The sequence below is a fragment of the Primulina huaijiensis genome, chromosome 1 (assembly GCF_012295235.1).
Source record: "Primulina huaijiensis isolate GDHJ02 chromosome 1, ASM1229523v2, whole genome shotgun sequence".
Lineage (NCBI taxonomy): Eukaryota > Viridiplantae > Streptophyta > Magnoliopsida > Lamiales > Gesneriaceae > Primulina > Primulina huaijiensis.
In genome coordinates, this window is record NC_133306.1 from 1,666,526 (window position 1) to 1,690,446 (window position 23,921).

General features: G+C 35.3%; 1 protein-coding gene across 2 annotated transcripts; it reads right to left on the reverse strand.

Moving 5' to 3' along the window:
- Positions 1-1,730: 1,730 nt before the first annotated feature.
- Positions 1,731-22,583, reverse strand: LOC140975378 (phosphatidylinositol 4-kinase beta 1-like). 2 transcript variants are annotated; one of them, XM_073439065.1, is made up of 16 exons: positions 20,654-22,581; positions 18,074-18,262; positions 17,937-17,985; positions 16,317-16,449; positions 15,716-16,190; positions 15,525-15,605; positions 15,317-15,439; positions 10,412-10,481; positions 9,598-9,695; positions 9,393-9,497; positions 8,043-8,096; positions 7,810-7,953; positions 7,624-7,677; positions 7,448-7,522; positions 2,604-2,687; positions 1,731-2,524 (listed from the first exon to the last, which is right to left on the reverse strand). In XM_073439065.1, the coding sequence occupies exons 1-16, from the start codon at positions 22,316-22,318 to the stop codon at positions 2,423-2,425; spliced, it is 3,501 nt and encodes a 1,166-aa protein (XP_073295166.1). In that variant the 5' UTR covers positions 22,319-22,581; the 3' UTR covers positions 1,731-2,422. The 2 variants fall into 2 exon arrangements, with proteins under 2 accessions (XP_073295166.1, XP_073295174.1); XM_073439073.1 differs by lacking the exons at positions 1,731-2,524; positions 2,604-2,687; positions 7,448-7,522; ... (4 more) ...; positions 9,598-9,695; positions 10,412-10,481 and adding an exon at positions 15,198-15,227 and having other exon boundaries at positions 15,275-15,439; positions 20,654-22,583.
- Positions 22,584-23,921: the final 1,338 nt, after the last annotated feature.

A 23,921-nucleotide genomic window follows, 5' to 3' on the forward strand; every position in this document is an offset into this window, starting at 1 on the left:
TTCTTGATTTTAATGTGTAGATTTCATATATATATATATATACACGTTCTAAATGGTGGGTTTGGTTTTGTGTAGGGTTTGGAACCTGTAGTGAGATGTGAGGAAGGTGGTGAATTGGTAAAGGAAGAAGATCAGTGGTGCGCCATTAATGAAAAATTTGGAGACAGAGAGATTGTGACTGCACCTTTCTGATGATTTGTGCGTGTAAATTAAGAGTGATCTTTGGTCCATCAGATCCCCGAAAAGTGGGGAGCTCTATGTAAATTTAATTATATATAAGTTTTTCATTTGGTTTTGTTTTGCTATCTTCTGTCGTTGAGTGTTTGCAAAAGGGCTTTATGATTTTATGGTTGACGAAGTACTATTTTGAAGAGATAATTATGCAAGTTGCAACAAATATTGATTTGATTATGGTTTTTCCGAGCTTTGTTCTTGCGGTTTAAAAAGAACTTTAGGTTTAAAATATTTTTAAAGATTTGAGCATTCATTTTCAGCTTAAATAAGTAGAGTTTTAGCATTTTAATTATATATATATATATAAGACTTAAATATCCTAATTTGGTTTTTTATTTTTATTTTTTTTACATCTATGAACGAGATTTAGACAAAGTATATCATATTTAATCAGATTTACATCTTAATATACAGAATTTAAGTGGAAAATATTATTCTATTTATATAATGTTTTACATTTTGTAGTACTATGAAAAATAATTTTATGATGTATTATGTTGTGTGCAAACAAGAAGATTTAGAATTTTTTTAATTTTCTCAATTTTGTTCCATATTATAATAAACTAACAAATAATAAAAAAAATGTCATAATTATCCAATTTCCGAAGGAAAAAAATTAAACCAATTATTCGTTGACATAATAAATAAGAAAAAACGTAGGCTTAATTTCAACTACAGAATAAAATTTATGTTTAATACCATCTGAGAAATATTTTCAAAAAATCAATCTTATACCGTTACAAATTGACCAAATTTTCTTCTGCTTAAAATAAGTAATGGGGTAAATTGCATTTATGCGGGGAAAGTTGCATTTATGATATGTATATTTACTTCTTTCCTATTTTGATTTCCTATATTGTTGAATTACAGTTTAATCATGCATGTTTTGTTATTTTTGAACCATTTTAATCATTTTCACCGGGAGTATTGATGTGACTCAACACACGTGAGTGCCACATTAATACCACGTTAGCCCATGTCGAAATACGTTAAAAAAAATATTAGATTAGATCTAAAATTTGACGACATGAAAAGTCAAAAACACAAAAAAAATATACAAACCCAAAAGTACAATATTTTTGAATAGAAAATGTGAAACATTGGAAAATGTAATACAAGCCAACATGGGTATTAAAAGCCATGGCGCCGCGCCCCCTCGGCTGGTTGATTCATTCCACGTGAGATCTTCGCATTGGAATCACCACCAACGGGCTTCTTATCGCGGTGATCAGTAATAGCATGACACGCGCATTTTCTGACGATGCTATGCTACATCAGACCCAACTTCGACTAAGAATCTTGACCTAGCTAGAAAATTTGTTGGTAACAAACGGTATTTTTCTTTCAGATGAGTGACAAAATATTCGAAGTCAATTTCAATTTTCCTCTATGGAGAAGTTGGTCCTGCATTGTAATACAATGCAATAAGTACACTGTTTTGACACCATAGGCATGTCAACCTTATTAAAATAAAATAAAAACTTGCATTTGATTGATACACCAATATCGCACACTTTCCATTAATATGAGCAAACAGTAGCTGTACTCTGATTTATACACAGTACAATGCAGTACAGCGTAACAGAATGCTAATTAAGCATCTCTCAATTGCACATAAAAGAATACAATCTTGTAATGGACACCAGAAAAGTTGAAGCCAAGAGAGAAGGCATTCGGCAAAGTCATGGATTGAAGCTCATTGTAGAAGAATGTAATCAATAGATGTACATGCTCAGCCTCTTTGCGACACAGCTGCTGGAGTTGCAAAGTCAAAAATTATCGTCACAGATTCAAAGGGCCATCTTGAATGTTTAGCATCTTAGTCATCAATGATACTGTACAGTATTTTCCCATTCACAATGGGTTAAAAATAGATACCTTTAAATAAAGAAGCTCAATCCTAGTCCTCTGAACCACGTTACTTGAAACAACGGACATGTTTAAAAACTAAAAATGAAATCCCTTGGCAAGTTCTCTTTCATAAGCTACACCTCCACAGATCATTGCGGTGATCGTTGTTACACAATCCTCTTGACTAAAACAGGCATTGAAAGTGACCTTGTTGACTCTCATGGGTATCTCAAATGTACTCATCGCTCCGTAATCACAAATCCTCGAGTAATTCGATCATCTATTGGTGATCCTCAAGTCAACTATCTAGAGCATATGTTCAAAATGTAATCCATGCTTACAATATCCCATTTAAAACTCTCTGATAGTAGTCATACTGTCGTGTCCGCCATGCATCTAAGCTGCTGCTGATTAAAGAAAGCACCAAGGACACACATTGCTGCTAGACAAATAACATTAGTGAGTGGAAGCTCAAATAGGTAACATGTAAGAAGTATATACGAGGTCAACCATCAAACCTCTTCTGTTAGACTAAGATGAAACCGTTTCCGCAAGTTTTGTATTGTTCTTGGACCTCCCTTGAAACATGGAAAACCAGAATCCTGTGGCAATAGCAAAGTATTACATTATGTGAAGCTAAGATTTGAACAGCTGTAGTTATGTACCAAACAAAGAAACAACATATTAATCTAGGTTAAGCTCAGTTCTACCGTACCACAAGGATAAGAGAGTGCACGCAGTCACGTAACCACATACTAGTAAACCTTCTCACACAATGTGTACAAGTAAATTAAATTTTTATCTAACATATAGTTTTATATTTATGTATAATAAATTATTACATCAATATGAAATTTAAGTAATTTTTATTGAAAGTTGATATTTTAATTTGTAATTTATTATGCTTTTTTATTTAAAAAAATACTGGCATTTACGGGGAAAATATAATTTGGGACAAAAATTGGTATGGTATGAGAGACCAAAAGTAGTTACTATTTATGCCTAAACTTTAATGATAGTAATAGATACTGAAGTTATAGACATATAAATGGTGGTATAAAGTGATGGAGATAATGCATTACACAAATGGCCCAAGAGCTAGAGCGTGAAACAAATTTATTGTTCAATTTGATTTCAAGAAACACCCATACTTCACAGAAGGTATTGTCTTACTTTATCACTTTTTGTGCATATCTGTTTATTACATAACATTAAAAATAAACTCCAATTTGATTTTACTACAATTATGCTAACTTGCAAAATATCTACATAGATCGTGATTAATTTAGTTTGATAGGATTCATTTATCACTCAGAAACTCAGAGTTCGAGTGTTGAGGCCTTCATCATTCTAGTAAGCGCAATGAACACCAGTAAAATCAGTGCAAATTGTAATAGACTTCTAAGCTTGAAAAAATAGAGCCAAATAGAGTATTGAACTTGCCTAATATTTAGTCCGTTCTGAAAAATGTCCTGGTCTACATAAAAGGAGCATATATTGGAGCTGGAAATATTGGCAAACCTGTTCACTCTTGAATCCCAAGACATTGAAAACTAAAGTTGCAGCTATTCCATCTACTTCAGTTAAAATTTCCCCTCCTTTGGCCTCTATAAATTTAAATTTTAACCCTATTTTTGAAAATGCTTCTCCCTCGAGTTCCTGACTAGAGCCTCCCAGTCTTTACTTTCTTAGCCTCCGTCCTCATTCTCTGACCGTCGCCGATCCTCACCGGTCGTCGACGGCGGTCACGCCACCTTTTTTCCCCTTAGCCATCCACTGGAGACATGTTGCTGATTTTTAGTCAGTGATGATCGTTTCTGTTTAGTTTTCCTCTCCTTTCTCGTGCAACGTCAATCCTCGCCGGCGACTTTCTTCGTCTGCTTCCTAGTCGTCTTTTGGTTTCTCTTTTATCCAATCCTTTCTGTTTCTCGTCTGTTCCGTTCCTTTCTCTTCCAGTTCCTGCCAGATTTCCACACTTTTGTCGATTAGGTTTTTTATGGTTGCAGGCAGTGCATCTTCGTTCTGCCTTGGTTCTTTTCCCTTGCTTTCCTCTTTGCCCCTTTGCCTTCCCGGATTCATTTGGAAGTGACTAAATTTATTCAGCAAGGTGAGAGGCAGCGCATCATATTTACCGAGTGGTATTGCTATGTGGGGGTCGAAGTGCTTGGCTAATCATTTGTCCAAAGCTCTGTGTGGGAAGAAAGAGGTGCTGGGAAATCCGCAAATAGGTCAAGAGCAAGATAATCAGTCATTTCAGAAAGTTGATCATGCACTGAGTAAGCCAGCGTCTAGCATTTTTTAGGATAAGGTCAAACTTTTTAATGATAAAGATAAGGGCTGGAGTGAAGTACTTATTATCACTAGGGAGGAGGTCAATATCTCTTGGGACTTGATTTAGGTTGTTCTTGGTAAGGCAGTAAAGCAACACATTGAAATTGTTTCGTTTCAAGCCAAGAAGGTGGTGTGATGGTCGAATAACGAGTAGGATTCCAAGTTTCATTTGAAGATGTTTCTTTGAAAATAGAGTTAATTTGTCCTTTGAAAGAATGGAGTCTGGAGATAAATAGAAATGAGGTAGTGTATCAATATCGTGATAGTTGGGTTAGGATTTTCGGAATTCCGACTGGAACATGTGGTCAACATATTTGTTTAAGATTATTGAGGATTGTTGTGGAGGTTTGTTGGAAATTATCCAAGACACTCTTATGCTTAAGGATTTATCTGCAGCCAAAATCAAGGTGGTTGTGCCTGAAGGCGTTATCTCGGTTCACGATAAGTGCATTTTTCATTTTATCCAGTTGGAGGCCTCTTCCTCCTCTTCTTCTTCTTCTTTACCCGGGGTTTTGCATTTTCAGAAGAATCTGAGAGATGAAGAAGTGTTTGAGTTGAGCTCTTTGTTAGGGTCATTAGAAAGGATCAGATTGGTTGAGGGGGCTAATGATATCCAGGTGGGGAAGAGGATCCCTCATGTTTATTCTCAGTAAAATCTTTCTACGAGTGTTTCTTCCGATCAGTAGTTTTCTTTTATGTCCTCTCTTTCATGTCATTTGGAAAGCTCCGATCCCACCAAAGGTTCAAGTCTTCTCGTGGACCAAAGTACTACGTAAGCTGCCAACTTGTGAGATGATGCAAATGAGGTAACCTCCGTGTGCTCTGCCGAATTGGTGTGTACTGTGTCGGAAAGAGATGGAGAATCAAGATCATTTGCATATTCATTGTTCTTTTACCAGTTGCCTTTGGTTTAGAGCTTTGGAAGAGATGTGTTTGGTTGAAGTAGTTCCAAGATCTGCAGATCTCCACATGAGCTATTTGCTATAGATCTTGGACTCGACCTTGGCATGAGGGGTATAATTTTTTGGACAGTGATAATTAATTGCATCTGCTAGTAAGTATAATTATAGTGGAATAGACAAATTTTTTACAGTTTGAAGAGTCGGTTGAAGCGTGTTGGGACAAGAGTATCTGGACTGGGAAACATGTAGAGTTTAAGAAATTCTCTATCTCAGATTTATTGAGTTATTAGAGTTAATATTTGTTGTTGATTTAAGCACGGCTTTTTTCTTTCTTTTTCTTTGTCCTCCTCCTCTCCTTGTGCTTTAAAAAGCTAGGTTCTCTAAAAAGGTTGAAACGAGTTAATGTAGACCATTCCACCTCTATATTATCCACTTCCAACAAAGTTATTAGTGATGCAAGGACAACATTTTTACATATTAAGATCCAATGAGGTACAAGAAAATTGTGTGGTGGATTATATATCCACAACACCTTCTCAGTGGTCCAAGCCTCCAGCTTAAAATCTTTCTAGATGCTAGGCAACTCAATGTACAGTCAGCAATGATGCATGAATAAAACAGACTTCAGATTTTTTGAATTATCTCACACCCCTTTAAACTCAAGAAATCTAAAGTCAACTGATCGATCAAAGAAATATTTGGCTGTTAAAATTGGCGTCTAGCTTCTCAATGTCTCTTACTAGAAGACATAAGATCGATTACAGAAGTGTTCAAAGATTTATAGGTAATTTGGTTTATCGTTTTCCTGTTGACCGGAACAAACGTGGCCTCAGGAAAAAGGAGAAAATCAATGGGTTGACAAAGTTTTTCATAACCAGACCACTTAGTGGAGAAGGCTCACTTCAATGCAAGCATCATGGCTAAAGATATGTGGAGCAATGCAGAAATGAAGTAGAATATACCTACTTCAACAAAGAAATAGAAGAGGATGCTCATAGCTGTCAAGGACGCAAGGCGCACCGAGGCGCACAAGGGCTCTGGAGCTTGAGGCGCAAGGCGAGACGCGCGCCTTGCTTCGCACATTATTTATTTTTTAAAAAAATATATTTATCTTAGAATAATATATTAAAATATGAAATTATTAAATCACAATGTCACACAAAACAACAAATAATTAATAAGTTCATTATAATAAGCAACACGATTAAAATTCTTCAATCATCCAAATCAAGTTCACCTTCTTCCATCGAATCATCAGAGCCCCTAGAACTGATACCTGAGCTTTCTTCAATAAATGGTTCTTGGTCTTTCTCTTATTCACGCTGTCACGTTGTTGGCTTCTGTAATTCTGTTGCAGTCTGCACACTTCTGCTCTTGTCACCTTATGATATTTAATTTGTTAACTGGGCTGCTAGGGTTTAAGGTTGGGTTGGGCCTTTTACATTTTAAGTTAATATTAAAAAAAACAGAGAAGTTGCATTTGCAAATGCTACTTCTCTGTCACTGAATTTAAAAAAAAAAAGGCAATCTTAGGCACGCCTAAGGCGCGCCCGAGAGCCATTCCAAGGCGAGCCGAGGCGCGCGCCTGGGCTCGCCTTTGTAAATCGTTGCGCCTGGGGACCGCGCCTGGTAGCGCCTCGCGCCTTTGACAACTATGAGGATGCTTATTGAAGGAATCACAAGGATGCAGGGAAAAAGGGCACATCACCTTCAAAAGGTTTTATTTGGCCATAAGCCAGTATACAAGGAATAATGAGTCTGCTGCTTTTCTCAACATTATGATGAAGAGTCCAAGCAAGCCATCATCTCATTTTGAGAGTGGAAGAAAGAGAATCCTGTAAGCCTGGAATGAAAGGAATACTTCTGTTGCACACAAGCGAAGAAGCATACGACAAGCAAAACACGGTTACAGATTAACTAATAACCACCTCTTTCACATACGATGGTGGTAGAAATATATGAGTCTTAAACAAGAATAGTGAATCCAAACTCATCCTATTCTTATTCCCTCTTTCAATCCAATATCCCAACACTATGACTAATACATTGAAATTAAATTAAATCTTTATAAAAAGACAACACCCCAGATGCAGACTGAAAAGAAAGCAAAAAAAATTATTCAGTGTTACCTGCAACATCTCAACAAGAAGAATTATCCGCTCTGCATGTTTACGACATGTAAGAAAACCTTGAATACACAAAACCTAAACAAAAAATGAAAGAAAGGTGAGCTATAAAAACTAGATGACAGAACTCAAATGTATAAACTGAATGATAAAGTAGCATTAAAAATTCTCCCATTGACCTTAAAATAATCAAAAAATTCGCTCGGAACCCCCTCGGCATCAGAGTCCATCACCTAGTACAAAAAAACGTTTTTATGTTTATCATAGAATCTGAAAAACTCAGACAGCCATAAACATCCATGAGTGCATTTATAGACCAATGAAACATGCATTGTTTGTCTGCCCCATACGTGTGAGAGTCTTACCTCTAGAAGTTCACGAGTTAATTTAAAAGGGGCGCTTTCAAAATTCACACCTCCTGGTGAATTAGAAAGCATGAAACCGAAGTCTATATGTATGATATGACCTTCTTCATCCAACAACAAGTTCCCATTGTGCCTATCCTTCACCTGGAGACAAAAAGAAATCTTGGATGGAGTTGCACGTAAAAAAGATGCATTAATCTTTTTGTAAAATTTCAAGAGAAAGAGATATTCACCTGTAAAAGGTAGCAAACCAAAGAGTATCCGGCCATGCTTTCAACAAAGTTCCTCTACGATGAAAAGATGAGTCGGAACACAAAATTAGAAACTTATAGTCATTCAAGATCCGTGGCCTAAAATTGCTCAATTACAGACAACTTAAAGCGAATCACTAACATTAATGAATAATATAATGAAAACTATGAAACTGACCATATCCCCCCACACTTCTTCATTTGCATCAAGTATTTTCTCAAGAAATCGAACAGCAGACACAAGTTTAAAGAAGGGGTTTTTTTCAATTTAAGCTTCAGAAAGAGGTTCACAAACATATCAAATATTTTATCATGGCCAAAATATCGAGACTGCAAAGGATAAAAGTTCACATAAGCATGGGCTTCCAAGAGGACCAATAAACATTACTGGTTTGCCAGGGTCCACGTTTCAGACCTACAGAGGCAGATCCAAATAATATATCTTATTTTTATGAATTGATTCGCGTCATAATCAAAAAGTTCGCCACACATCCGAAAAAATTAAGGGTTTTATGGCAACACTGCATGTCGTCCTGTCAATCCAAAAAATTCAAGAACTTTGCAGCAACAATTATGTTCTGTTAATCCTTACTTGAAGAAATAGTCACCTTGACCTTCCTTTTTATAAGCTTTTTACCCTGTTTTTATAACTTAGCAAGAGATCGATGTTTTAAGTAATTGACTATGTGAACCTGAAATTCTACCATAATCAAAAGTAATATAGACTGAAAGTGTGTGTGTGTGTGGTGGTGGTTTTGGGGGGTGGTGGTGGGGGAGGATCATTGAAATATAATTTGATTTTGAGTAACAAGAAAGACCTCGCAAGACCGACTTGGTAGACATGCAATTGCAAGTAATGAGATTATTTCATGCTGTTCATTAATAAAAATTATCATCAATTATTTTCCTCTCCTCCACTTGCTTTGACAGTTTGACTGCCATGCAGAAATTATCGTTAACGATGAGCAATTCACTGGCGCAGTCAGATAACACAAATCATGCCATTGCTTTTCTCATATGGTATCTAGGTGGAAATGTCGTATGTTGATTTTTACTAGATAAATAAGGATAGCGTCAGAAGGACTTCTATATAAATCTCATTGAATTTCTTCAAAAAAAGTTGACAGTCTTCGTTAACGAATCCAAATGCTTTAAGATATGAACTTGACCAATAAATTAGAGCATGTAATTACCATATAAAACAGCACTTTCCTCGAGAGAGAAAGAGACGCTGGAGAAAGAGAGAGAGAGTAACAATTCTGATTTTACGAATGCATGAGGTGAGAAAGAGGAGAAAGCAAAATCTCTAGATAACATTTCAAGATTTTGTACCTGAGCAAGCTTGAAAGTGGGAGAGTTCTCTTGATACTTGGCAATGAAGAAGTCCCGCAAACTTGAAATGTTGGGAAATCTACTTTTAATTGAATGAAGCGATGCCTGCCGAAAAAATTAATAACACATAAGGTCAGCTCAAGCTTGAGGACTTTGCATCAAGTAGATTTAACATAAGTTATTAATTAATAAATCACTGTAATACCGTGTCCGGAATAGTTTCTATAAGAGCTGTATAAGAGGATGTAACTAAGACTTCATAGGGACGCAACCACAGAGGGAGACCAGCCTCCTGGAATATATCTAGCATTTCAAAAATGAAAAAAAAAAAACATAAAATTTTTAAAACGAAATTCAAGGAACTTAATGAAAATAGGGACAGAAATTAAGTTTTTTACATTCCAGCATCATTATCATCATGAAGTGATATAAGAAATAAACCACATAGGTAGCTAAAGTATGTCTGGAACAGGGACAATTGTCTAGCACACAATGTCCATCTTCCAGATTGTCAATCAGGATATAAGCAAGTATGAATGTTGTGAGCATGTAAGACAGGATAATATCAACAGTCAAAGGAGAAGACTTTCTATGCCACAATTTGGTTACTTTTTAATTGCCTGGGAAATTCTAATGTGACAAATGCATTTACAGGAGTGAGTACTTTATCTGGCAGCACTAAAACCTAAAAAATAAAAAATAAATAAAAAGAAGAAGAATCGGTACGTCTAGTTAGAAATAAAGTGCACCATTCACACGCAATGGATCAAACAGCATTTCAATCTTGCAGTGCTTATTAAAAAAACGGGGTAGGAAGAGCATATAAGCCCCATTAGTTTCTTGATTTCTTCTTAAACAAGCTCTCATACAAAAGGTACAACAGGACTGAAAAATACATTTGATGATTAGTAAGGTGAAAATTCAGAAATATGAAAAATAATTATGCATCAAATAACATGAAAGGAGGACAAAAAACCAAGTATCTTGAACAGAATGGTAATGGGAGCATGGACACCTACCATAGAAGTGTGAGATAAGCTGAACCGCTAGGTGCTCCTGCCTACAGTCATCCCCACTCTTCACAATTGCCTAGACAAAAATAATAGAACGATCTGGTCACAACAGTAAGACATAAGCAGTATTTATTTCCCAGCATCCAAACACTTCCAGAACTCATGATCTGACAACAGTAAACAAGATGGACAACATGTTGAAAGTGTAGGGATTTTCTAGACATTTGGTCAAGCTAATACAATAACATATGGACAACTAGTTCCACCTTGATTACATTCTGTGGCACACCTCATTCACTATGTTCTTCAAATTCTTCTCTCAAGGGGGTAGTAGTTTCAAAGAACATCATCTTTATCTTTGCCCTGTAACCCCACACTCTTTCCCAACCAAAAAGAACAATAAGGTCCCCATTTTCTTGACTTTATGCCATTCAAGGATAATCTCCAGAAAGGAATAAAACAGAAGAGAAGTACCTAGCTCATAATTAAATAATTGCCTGAGGTAAGACTATTTCATTGAAGGTGTAGTTTATAGCAGGGACTGGCGAAAGGGTGAACTTTGATTTCATGTACGGTAGGAGGGGAGGGGATCACAAATCATAATCCTCTTAACATGGAAAGTCACAGCAGCACAAAATCATAATCCTCTTAACATGGAAAGTCACAGCAGCACAAATTGAACATAAGAAGTGTCACAAAAAAAAATAATACTAATTTTTAGTATAATCCTTCTTTGCATATTTCAAGTTCCTCATAGTATACTTGACACACGCAGTGAAATTTTTTGAAACTTTTAACACTCCAGTTTTTTTTTTATAAGAAACGATATAATATTGATTAATAAAATTAGTTACAAAAAGCGAACCAGAGGTCCACATAAAAAGAAATGAGATCCATAGTCTAAATAGACTAAGCATAATACTAACCCCAATTTTTAACACTCCAGTTAAATCTTCATTTCTATAGTGAATATATTTTATTTCAAAAAAATTATAAAAACGTATTTTATAAAATAATTTGTATAATTTCCTTTTTAATTTAATGGCTATCTCAACATTATGCCACAATAATTGGGAAATATAAAAATGTACGCAAGAATCTTGATTTATACAACATGTATAGAAAAATAATTTTTTTTTATAGAGAACAATATTATATTCATTAATCAAAAGTGTTTAATAATAGCTGGCTGACAAGTGATCTGCATATTAACCAAAAAAAAAAAAGACAAAAGCCTATATCGAATCCACAACAAATATAACTTCAATCCCTCAACAAATCTGATATCGAGAAGTTCTTAAACTCTACATGCTTCCCAATCCAGCTAGATGTCTGAATTTTAATCTTGTCCTAACACTCTTCAACCGACTATTCTACACTGTCAAAAATCCGCATATTCTGCTCCAACTAGTAGAATTTTCAGGGATACAGATGACTCGTGGGAAGATCTATGGGAGAAGATCAAATTCAGAGTGGTTAGCTGGACGATCGTTATACCACAGTTTCAGCATATGACGGTCTCGGACATTGTTAGAGATTGGAGTTTTATTTATTGTTAGCAAATTTGTGATAAAGTGCTTTAGGACTTCTACTGTCGAGTTCGAATTTTGATGTTGTGTGGACCGCTCATCCACTAAATTTGTAAACTCGTTTAATATTATAATAAATCTTAGTTTCTGATAAAAAAAATACTATACTGACCAGCAGATATAATGAACTATCGCTATCAAAAAAACTCTACCATGTTCACGCTCGGGATCTACAGTAAAAAGTTCGTGCGGAGATCTTGAATTACCAAAACCAAATCCATCTCCTCCAAAGATCTGAACCAAAGGCAACTCGTAAAAGAACAATGAATAATCAAATGATTTTGATTCTCCATCTCTTTCCGACATAGCACACACCAATTCGAACACATAGCACATGAAGGCCATCTCTTTTGCATCATCAAACGAGTTCGGAGCTTACCCAGAACCGCGATCCACTAGAGGGCTGGAACCTTTGGTGGGATCGGAGCTTTCAAAATGACATGAAAAAGAGGGAATAAAGGAAAACCACTGATCGTAAAGAAAAACTCGTAAAAAGATTTGACTGAGAATAAGAAGAATAGTCGCCCAACTGGATAAAATGACAAATGGATTTATTATGAACCGGTGATAACTGAAATAAAAAAGGATAAAGATCATTAAAAAAAGCATCCCCCCACCACATATCATCCCGAAACATGATCTTATTGCCCCCTCTCGCCACTGCCCTCATTAATTGGTGAAAAGCTGGATAAATTCTCAAAATAAACCTCCAAGGTCTCGTAAATGTACCATACCTTACTAAACCTGTGTCTCAACTGCGTCTCAACCATTATCCTATAACTCATATTTGCTCACAATAACATTCTTCCATAACAGTTCCTCCTCAAAAGAACACATCCGCCACCTCTTCCCCAAAAAGACCTTATTCCTCGTGCAAATGTTTCCAATACCCAAACCTTCTCTTTCTTTCGGTTTACATAGTTGTTCCCGCGCAACCATATAGAAAAATATCACTATATTAAAATGCAAACAATTCATATTCTTAGTTCTTAATAATTAGATAAAATTGTAAACATATCTTAGATAAATGTTTGTACTCGGCTTATATTTTTTCTTTCAAAATTTATTCATGAGTATCAAAATCAAGTTTCTTCCATCATGCCTTTTATAAAATAAAATCATTATTTCACCTATTATATGATACAAGTCAGGGTTGATTTTTAGATTACGCCAGTTATTACACTATTCAATCTATTTGAGTAAATAAATTTTGATTTCATAATGCATCCTTGTGCATTTTCAAAAATTTGTTTCCATTCCTTATTTTTTTTTTTGGTGGAACGTAACTATTTCCATTTCCATAATTCTTTTTGAATTCCGATTTCCCTCCCCTCTCCTCCCCTCCCCTGCACAACACCAAACACGGCTCGAAATTGTCAATTCCATTTCATGCTAAGATCCGGAAACATACCTTTAAACATATGCTTCAGGAACAGTGTCATGATTGAACAAGAAAGGAACATGTGACTACGAGTTAAAGCTCATTGCTGCTAAAATATCGAGTTTTTCCGACATAAAAAACTACCAGAAAAGCAGTCACGTCCACAAAACCTAGGTAATGTAAGTACCATTATGCCCAATTCTTTTTTAATTATTTGCTTAAACTCCAACTAGCAGTACAATAGACACTAGTAAAATCACCTAAAAAACGATGGGTCAAGATTAGTCAAGCCCATAAGCTATGGATGGTACATCTCAAGCAATCAGTAATGATCGCTTAAAAGTCAAATGACACCCAGATTTAAATTTAACACCAATAGCTGGCTCAACGACAGGTTGTCGGCTGTTGGGGCCAATGTAAAATAATGCACCAAAGGAGCAGTATCCTTTCTGGAAATTTATGAAGCCTTTGACATTTTTCCAAGATATTCTTTTCTTTCTAGTTTCTAGTAACTCTCAAGTAGTCCAATAGAAAAATTATAAACAAAATAATCTTGATCATTAAGGATTTCCATAATGAAGCCATTCTTATGAATGGGTTACAGAGCAATGCCCGAACTACTGAATTTCACTGTAAGTACAAGAAAGCCTTTCAAAGGAAAGTAGTCACTACATCTCACTCAGTCTATTACCATTTAGAACTGAGAGTACATCATAACTATGGTAACTTCCTCAACTGATCACTTGTGACCGTAACATTTCATATTCATCATATTCTTATCAATCCGTAGGATCAAGAATTTATCATGAGCACCAATAACCTTCTAATGTAAGAGATTTAAATGGCATGGATATCCTACATATGAGGTTATTTTGTTCCCCAAGGAAAATCGAGAAGCCACCAAACAGAAAAACCAACAAATAACTTAGGGAGTGTATTCGTTGGAGGGATTTTCCGATTTTTTTTAAATGACAAACTTTTATGGAGTTCGTAGATTTCTACCGACTTTTAGAGAATCTCACATAATTAGATTTTCACGGAATCTTGTAGATGTGATTTTATTTTTTATTTTTTTTGAACTATTAGTTGAACATGAATAACTTTTATTTATTTAAATATTTTTATCCATCAATATAAATATTTTTACTTATGATTTGATTTACGAAAGAAGATAAATAAGTCGGTCCTAAATTTATTGCAATTAAACTTTAATTATTCAAATCAAATCAACATGTTTAGTTAATTAATTAATTTTTTTAATATGTAACAATAATTAATATTAAAAAAATTAAATTTAAAATAATTTCATTCATTTTCAAGTAAATTTTTGTATGAAAAATATATCAATTTTATTTTTGACAATATGTCTTACAACAAAATAAACAAAACAATTATTTGTACTTGAAATATATAATATGTATGTTAATATAATTATTATTATTTATGTGTGTGTTTATAAATTTTTTAAAAGTATTTTAATACATCAATCAATCACACACACACACACACACACACACACACATATATATATAGACACACGCATATGTATTCAAGTGAATAAATTTTTATATGCATGAATTTTGAGCTATAATCAAAATTAAGAAGCAGATTAACTAAAATTATAGAAAATAATTAAACATCAAATGTTATATAATATTAATAAAAAAATTTAAATTTATAAGCCAAAAAAATATTATAATTTTTGTTGTGTAGTAATAATTTTTTATTAAAATTTTAATAAATATGATTTTAAATTTCGCGAAGTTTCGTGAGCAAAAAAAAACTCTACAAAATTTTACATTGAATATCACTAAACTTTTATACAATATATAAAAATCTAGATTGAATACCTCTAAACTATTAAAATTAAAAGTCATTAAAAATCTAAAACCAATATACTTTATTACAATTAAATAAATCAGCGTCAAATAAAAGACTTACAGAACGCAAGTCCCAACCAGGCAGTTTTCCATACACTGAAGCTTTACATATTCTCTCCTTTTTTAACTCCCAAAGTTCACCAGCTAATGCATCACCTACTTTAAGAACACCACCATTTGCAGTCTGTTTAAAATTAAACCAATATCTGAAAAACAACCCATAGTAAATACAAACTCAAAACAACTATGGTATTTCAGTAATTGTTCACCTTTGGCTGTGCATCTGATGAATCCTGACCAGCCCCTTTAAGAGGAAGCCCTGGAGGTGCTTCTCCTTTCAATGCAGCAGCCTGGAACAGTAATTGAAACAAATAAACCCGAATGGTGCCAACAGGGGTAGACTGCGTGAAGATGGTGTCTCCGAAAAATGTTTCATCAAGATATAAAATGAGAATATCACCTTGACTTCCTCAATAGCTACTGTACTTGGAACGCGTCGATGCTCTTTCCGACGAGGTAGATCTTGGTCCACTATGTCATCCATGTTAACCCCAGGTTCAGCTGACAAGATAATCCTCACCCATTCCAAATCACATCCATCCTTTTGTTGAAATACACAACTTTCTTCTTTGGTTCGGCAACAATTAGAAGCAGCAGACAGAGGATTGTGACAATGAACTGCAGGATCTGATTGATAGTCCACTGAAAAATTAACACGCACAAATTTTACTTTGGCCTCCCATAACTTTGCCATTTCCTGGTCTATTGCTTCCGAGGTGGACCTCGACATCCTATCATAACGACTATGGTACATATCCTGCCCTGTCCAGAGAGGATACGCCCATGGTGGAGGCTTTGGCAAAAATGCATCCCCATTCGCCAATGGAATTCCTCCTTTGGATATCTTTTGAGAATTTGACACATCCTTTAAATTACTGTATGAAGAGATGGAAAGAAAATGTGCCTGTCAGTGCCTCATCCAATGAATTACAATTAACAATTATCACAGAAGTTTATATTCACCAATTCTCTATTAAATTACACAGCCGACAACATCGCACCTTGGGGCTTCACTCTTCAAAACTTCAACGCATATCAGGTAAGGAGCCTTTTCTCTTGAATTTAATAGCACGGCTTCATCTTCAGGTATGTGAACCACACGATGCATACCCTTCCCCATTGGAAAACATATTCCTGGGGGATCAGCCTTATTAAAGTAAGATAATAAACACTAAACATCACAAACACAATTAGTAGACATATTAAATTAAAAAAAAAAGTAATTACCTCTTTATCAATATAATAGAACGAACTAACAAAGAAATACGGAGTTATAAAGTATCTAAACTAATTAATAAAAAATACTAATAACACCATAACTAGTTACTAGTTTGAGTTTCTACTGGACACAAAGAAATTTGTGTTTATCAAAGAACCCCAGACTCACTTACAATTGTAAAGTCCAGAAATTTACTTACATAAAATAAAGTCAGTTTGAAGCCAAAATAACCTCAAACCTAGATCTTTGGCCTGGACCAAACTCCTAGGTGAAAAGCAACTAGACCAAGAAACAAACTACTTTTCGAGTTTCATATCCATGGTCAGTACCTTACGATCAGAATCTCCAAACCCAAAAGGGGAACATATTAGCTAGACTTCAGCTACATGCACAAGATCAACGTTAAGGATTGAGTATTGATGCACTTATTACCTAGACAAAACCCAAGGCAATTTATATTTAGATGCATCAAGGGAGTGTGATTACCTATCTCCAAAGTTCCTGAGAAATGAACTAGATAGCAAATAAAGTTTAATTATTGTAACTTCAAGATCCTTGTTTCCTCACAGTTACATTCCTCAGACTATGTTCTTTTGATTGAGAGATTGATTTCACAAATTTGGAAGGAAATTCGAAGGGAAAAATTAATATGGTTTTACAGGGAATAAGAACAGTAAAAGAAGAGATTGCAACTCCGATCTTGAAGGTGGAGCACAACACGAAAAAAGGAATTGATTACGATTGGGCCAGTAGCAATTTAGCTCGTGCACAACCAATTTTCTCTCTACTTTAGAAAAGCCACAAGCTCTTCTCATCATATAAATTACAAGGCATAGAAATCCAAAATATTGACAACCTGTTGCATAACACAAGTTACACAACAGATAGTATACAATTGTATCATGAAAAATGTTCCATGTTAAGAGACATGTAAAAGGTGAAAGTAGGGTTTTATTGGAAAGCACTCCCAAAAATATCGAACAAAGGTCTTCTAAATGAAATACAACGAGATGTTCGACATATTAAACCTAAATGAGGGGTAAAATAGAACGGCCTTAGGAAACGAGTTCTTTCCTGGGCTTGAGCCCGTAACAGTAAATAAGATAACAAGAAAATGACACGTCATTTTCAAGATTTAGTTTCTATATTCATTAGTTCCAAATCACAATATCGAGTATCAAGAAAATGCAAGATTATAGAATCTACGAAGAAAATAAATCTGAATTGCAGCAGTTCCATATAATATTTTACCAAAATAACACAAAGCATTAAATGACAAAAAAAGTCACCTACAGGCTACAATTGCACAAAATAAACCACATACTCCCAACTCAAGAAGAGTTTTGAGCCCGACACAGTCATTGATTCACAAAACCAGTGATTAACTGCACAGTGTATTTACCTCCACTGCTTTGAGCTTCATCTATATGTTCATTGATCTCCGCGAGCGACTAAAAATGAAAGATCAAATCTCAGTACAATAAAAGTGAACGCACAACTGCAAAAAAAATAAAGCGGTTAAAAAAAACAACATACAACCTCATGAAGAGCGGCTTTCCTGTCCTCAACAGGAAATACATCAACGAGGCCATAAGATGTCTCACATAAACTTTGAACAAAGTCAAGCGATTCATGATATGTCCCCTTTCTAAACTGTGATGCAATGCTTGGAAGTGGTGGTTTAGCATTCAAGTTTTCATTTTGCTGCTTAGGTGAGCCAGGACCTTTCTGCATATGTGAATAAAATAATCAAGCACAATGCACATGAAAACACGACTTTCAGGATGTTCTGAAATTTTACAAAGAGCCAGGGATGATGCATATCACAACAGTAATGCATAAATTAGTATTAACAAACTGGTGGCATCATTACTTTCATGGTTTCCTGTTATCATATTTTTCATTTTTATAATTGCTTTGATACATGATAAACCTCCTCATTCCAGTTATGTGGTACCTGTACTTCTCAAAAAACACCCAAGAAAACAAGCATGATCTAGATAATATTACTACCATATAATATCCAAACATGAATTGCAACTTTTAAAATATTATTTATTAGTGGAAAATGACCTTGATAGGAAATAATCGACAGACCTACCAACCCCTATTCGATGTCCCATATCACATTTCCAACCTCTTTTATCGAGAAAAATGAGAAAATAAAATCATGGATTCTTGCAGAGTAGAAAAGTATGATGTTAGCAGAAACACAACGGGTGTGCGCAAAGAAGCGGTCACCTTTCAAGTAAATAATAGTGTCATTCTTGCAACTTCATCAAATAACTGTCTTTTTTATTTTGCAAATCAATTTCTTGGCAATCAGCATCAAAAAACAGATCGTAGAACTTCTTCAGAAAACTTTTTTATACACACTAGCATTTCACAAACTCCATGTCCAATTATCTAAAACCTCAGGAAGCAAAGTAATGATCATGTAACTCTTCAAAGTCTAAGCATTTTACTACCCACAAATTTTGTAAAGCCACAAATACCAACCAAAGCCGTTACCAGCTGCACTTCAAGCACCCGATATCCCCCGAAATTATGAAATGCTGAACTGATATCAAATTAGTTTCTCAATTATAACACAATTTACCAAACTTCTGAAGTCTCGATTTTATCAATTCCACTGCCTCTCCTGATATACCCCATAGGAAAACCACAACACTTTCCAAAAGATACCCTATATCAATGCACCATTGTCCTCTACAAGAAAACATTCAAAGGAAAAAGCACAGACGGTACCAAAGAGATTAAAAGCCAGCTGTCAATAACTTGTGTTTTTGTTCTTGGGCAGTATCAAGACCAAAGTCCTCTGTCGTGATTTTTCAGATGCTGTTAGAAAGTGTATAATCTCAAATTGATAAAACCAATAAAAAAATCTACATAAAAAATTAAAAATTAATAGTCTACAAACAACCAAATTGAAAGAGAAACATCAAATATCAGGTTATATTATTTTATGGAAAAATCACATATAAATTTATTAGTTTCTTACATAACTTGCTAAGCATGCATTCCAAACCATTTCCTAAATTGGTAAATCTGGAAAATTTAGTCTCAGGAGATGTTGACTCTATTAATCGACAAGAAAAGTTTGGTTTTCTTTGTCCGTACTTTGATTGACTTCATACCCTTCGATTCCATTACATCCACTGTTATCCTTTTTTACCCACACTTTTCTTCAATTCTTCTACTCAAATCTCAAGGTTTAGTTTTTCTAGTCAAAAACTTCTCCGCTTGCTCTGCATCTGTAGCACTACACGACTTATCACTCGGAACTACAGAAATCAAGCATCTCCACAGTCCATAATATCAGATGGTGCTAAATGAGAAGCCAGACTCGTACACAGAATATTTAATTCCTAAAAAATGAAAAAGATATTTCTCAATGTAAGAAAACATACAGCAATGGACAAATACTTTACGCGCCTGTCTCGAAATAGTGTTTGAAACATCAAAACTACCACTCAGCATATTCCATGACGCGAACAACTGCTGCTCCAAATAAACACCTTAAAAAGCTAATAAAAAACAATTATTTCTTTTTCCGACGAACGGTGGTGAACTTATTTCTTCCACATATGTAATGGACATTTCATTCGTAATAATTTGTTATTTGCGAGTCTTATCGGCTTACCAAAATCTATTAATCCCGCACAGTACCACAGACTTAGACTTTCAAATCAAACTTCATTTCCTTTCTTCCTATCTTCTGTCATCTCCATGATCACCAGTGAGGTGTGTATTCAACTAAAAAACATTTAACATCAATAAAATGCTAAAAACCAAAGAAAAATTATGAATAGACTAGTATGGCACCAGTGTTCAAGAACTCTAAAACCATGCAACTCCAGAAATAAAAGCAATTTGTGCGTTCAGAAGTATCAGTTGAGTTCACCTTACACACACGATCTTTTGAACCAAATTTATTCCAAAATTTATATAACTTAGAGCAAGTTCACGAACTACTTTACCATGAACGGTATTTGAAACATAATATACTCATCCGATATCAAGTGAAACAGATTGTTCTTGATCCATAAATATACAAGCACAATATATTGACAAAATTGACTAATCATCATATAACAACAGAAAAGTTCAGGAACTGACCAATTTATTCTTCTTGGAACCATAGAGTTCAGAATCCTCCAATGAACGATCCCGGTCCTTGAACAGCTTCCGGAAAAAAATTTCGGTTCCAGGACTACTTTCAAGCAAATTGCTATCATAGCTGCTATTGTTTGCCTCTGAAGTCTTGGAATCTTCCGGATGAATGCGAAACATTCTACGGAATAGCGAAAAATCAGAATGCTCTTCATCTTCACCTATGGCTTGTCCCTTTCTGTCCTCATTATTACAGTCACTTATTACTTTCTTGTCATCATTTTTTTCTTTAAAAAACTTCTTGAAAAATCCTTCTTTATCATCGTCTTCAGAACTCTTTGTCAATCTTTCAACATCATCATTTCTATCACTCGCATCCTTCTTATCATCAAACTTGTCCTTGAAGAACTTTTTGAACAATCCTTCCTTTTCACCATCATCCACCGATTTAGACAAGAATCTCTCCTCTGAATCATTTTTACCATCCCGAAACAACCGTTTGAAAAAGCCATCTGCGCTGGCGCTAGCATCCTCATCCACGTGTTTACTACTCAAAAGCCTACGAAAGAACCCATCTTTTTCCGGCTCTTGGTCATCCTTATCCATAGATTTCCTCAGTTCCTCATCTCGACTACTGCTCAACAACCTCTTGAAATATCCAGCATCTTTCTCATGTCCATCCTCGTCTTTGGTTCTGTCCATGGACTTCCTCAAATCCTCGTCCCGACTATCCTTCAACAACCTCTTGAAAAACCCACCTTCCTTCTCAGGCTCCTCATCATTATCTCTATCTTTGTCCACTAATTTCCTTGCATCCTCATCTCTACTATCCCTTAACAACCTTTTAAAGAATCCAACATCCTTCTCAGCCTCTTCCTCTTCCTTCTCAACGGATCTCCTAAACATTAAAGCATCCCGCATCTTTGGCCCAGGAATAAACTTCTTAAAGATCGTTTTATTCTCCTCTGGCGAACCCAACACCTTACGACTATCATCCTGAACTGTAGAGTTCGCTGAGGAGGGCGAAAATGAGATAGATTTTGGCACTGATGCTTTATTCGGAGGAGATGATGTCAATGACAATAATTTCTGCTTGGAAGACAACAACCTAGTCAACATCTGATTCTTACCAATCGGACTACCATTACTAATATTATTATTGCTACCCGCTGATATAGGCATAAAACTCGTATTCTGCGCCTGAGGTTTTATCAAAGGCGGCCATTCACCCATTAAAGTGGCTGCAAACTGACACTTTTCCTGAATCCTGCTAATGCCCTCGTTATCGTCAACATCCTCCAACTCAGCCATTAAAAACCAGTGGACTTTCAGCGCAATTTTCAATGATTTTGAACAAACGTCGATAACGAACTTATCTAGCGATGGGCTAGGTTTGTGAATTAACATGTAACATATCTGAAACAAGTAGCTTTCAATGCCAGAGAGGGGAAGAGTATACATACGATTGCACAAATAGTCGCGAACCCCCGAGTGAGGATGCTTGTAGAGGTAGCTGACGGCGATCCACTCGCAGAAGAACGCCGAGTCAAAGAATCGAATTAGCCACCCGCTCTCTCCGATGTTTTCACTCGTCGGAATTGTCCGAGTCACCTCCCGAGGGGACTCGACCCAGTCTCCGAATCCCCGCGTCAATCCAAGTAGCCTCGACATCGTCAAATCCTTCTCATCCTGTAATTTAAATTCCAATCCAAAACCCCTAATTTCAATAATACAACGTAATTTCTAGACTATAGATGCATATAAGTGGTATAGGCCTCAGTTTGGGGATTAAAAAAAATAGGGGAACGGAGGTTTAAAGTATTGAACAACGTCGTGTAATTGGCCGGCACCGGGTTGGGAAATGTAGTGGTGGTGCTAACGTGCGCGGTGGGTGTTTCCAACGGGGGAATTTAGTTCTTTTCAAATATTAAATGTTGGAAATAAATAATAAAATAATATTTTTATTTTTATTGGGATGAAGAGAATTTTTGGGTGAAGTTTCAAATAATTTGGTGCAAAAGTGACGGCAAAGATATCTTTTGCATGTACGGACAATAAATATTTTCAAAAGAAACCCGTGTGATTTTTCAATATACAGAGAGTTTTTTTATTATTGTGCACTTTTTGAATTGGGGAGCATACGTTTTTTCCCAATGGAAATTTCGAAATTTACTAGCATTTACATACACTAATCAATTTTGATTTAAACTTGACTTTTTCCTCAAACTTTAAACAACTTTACCAGTATATCATTCTTGTTCATCTTATGTTTACAAGCGGAATAATTTCTTTCATCAACTAAATATTTCCTTGCAAGTCTTAAAACATATACTTTTGCATCAATTTGACATACTAGGGTGGTTTTGAGAGGGAACAAGGCCGATTATTGCAAATACTGGCCGAAATGATTGGGTTTAAACTATCGACATCACATGTTGATTTTAGATTAATATGTTATCTCTAAGGACTATTGTAATTTCCAGCGTTGACTTGAGAAGATTTTGTTGATCGGGTGTTGGTTATTGGTGCAACCAATAGACAAGGTTATTCGTGTTGGACTCCCGTCAAAAGATGGTAGATTAGCCGTATTGAAGGTATGCTTATGTTATTCAGTGGTGCACGTCGTTTGACCTCGGTAAAGCTAGAGGTATGTGATATCCACAAAAGGAACTGTTTTGTTTTGTTTTCCTTCTGGCAGTTCTCATTTGTGACATGATAGGTTCATGCTCGAAATAAATATTTTCGATAAGAAGAAGGGAAAGAGGTTCTACTGAAGGAAATCTCTGAGTTGGCAGAGGATTATACCTGAGCAGAGTTGCAAAACATAATGTAAATAAACCTTAAAAGTTTCAGTCTTGTAATATTTTTCAATTGTAAAAAAATACCCATTTCAAATCGCCAAAAAAAAATCTAGTTTTTAAATTTTTAGATTACTATATCATGCTTATAAAAAAAAACATACATGCAAAAACCCTTAATTTGAAAATAAAAAAGAAATCATATTATTCTAACTCGAAAAGTGCATGGCGTGTGTAAAATGGCACTATGTGAGTGAAAATTGGGTGTATCTATCTCCAAAGTTTCAAAATCAATGGACAATGGACGCATTGTGCAAGTAAACCGAAAAGTCCAATGGATACGTTTACTACAAGGCCAAGAGATATTAATGTATTCCGCCAAACAACTCCTCGAAAAAACAAATTAAATCAAATATTTCAAGGGACCAAATTCCCAACATCTTAGACTTTAAATCGCATGTGATCAGGAATTGTGG

What these genes read in the sequence shown, in the direction of transcription:
- LOC140975378 (XM_073439065.1), bottom strand. Translation starts at nt 22,318, where the DNA reads ATGTCGAGGCTACTTGGATTGACGCGGGGATTCGGAGACTGGGTCGAG. An exon ending in TGAAGCTCAAAGCAGTGGAG is followed by an intron (nt 16,450 to 17,936) that starts GTAAATACACTG and finishes CTGATCCCCCAG; the next exon opens with GAATATGTTTTCCAATGGGG. An exon ending in TAACTCGTGAACTTCTAGAG is followed by an intron (nt 7,678 to 7,809) that starts GTAAGACTCTCA and finishes TTTTTGTACTAG; the next exon opens with GTGATGGACTCTGATGCCGA.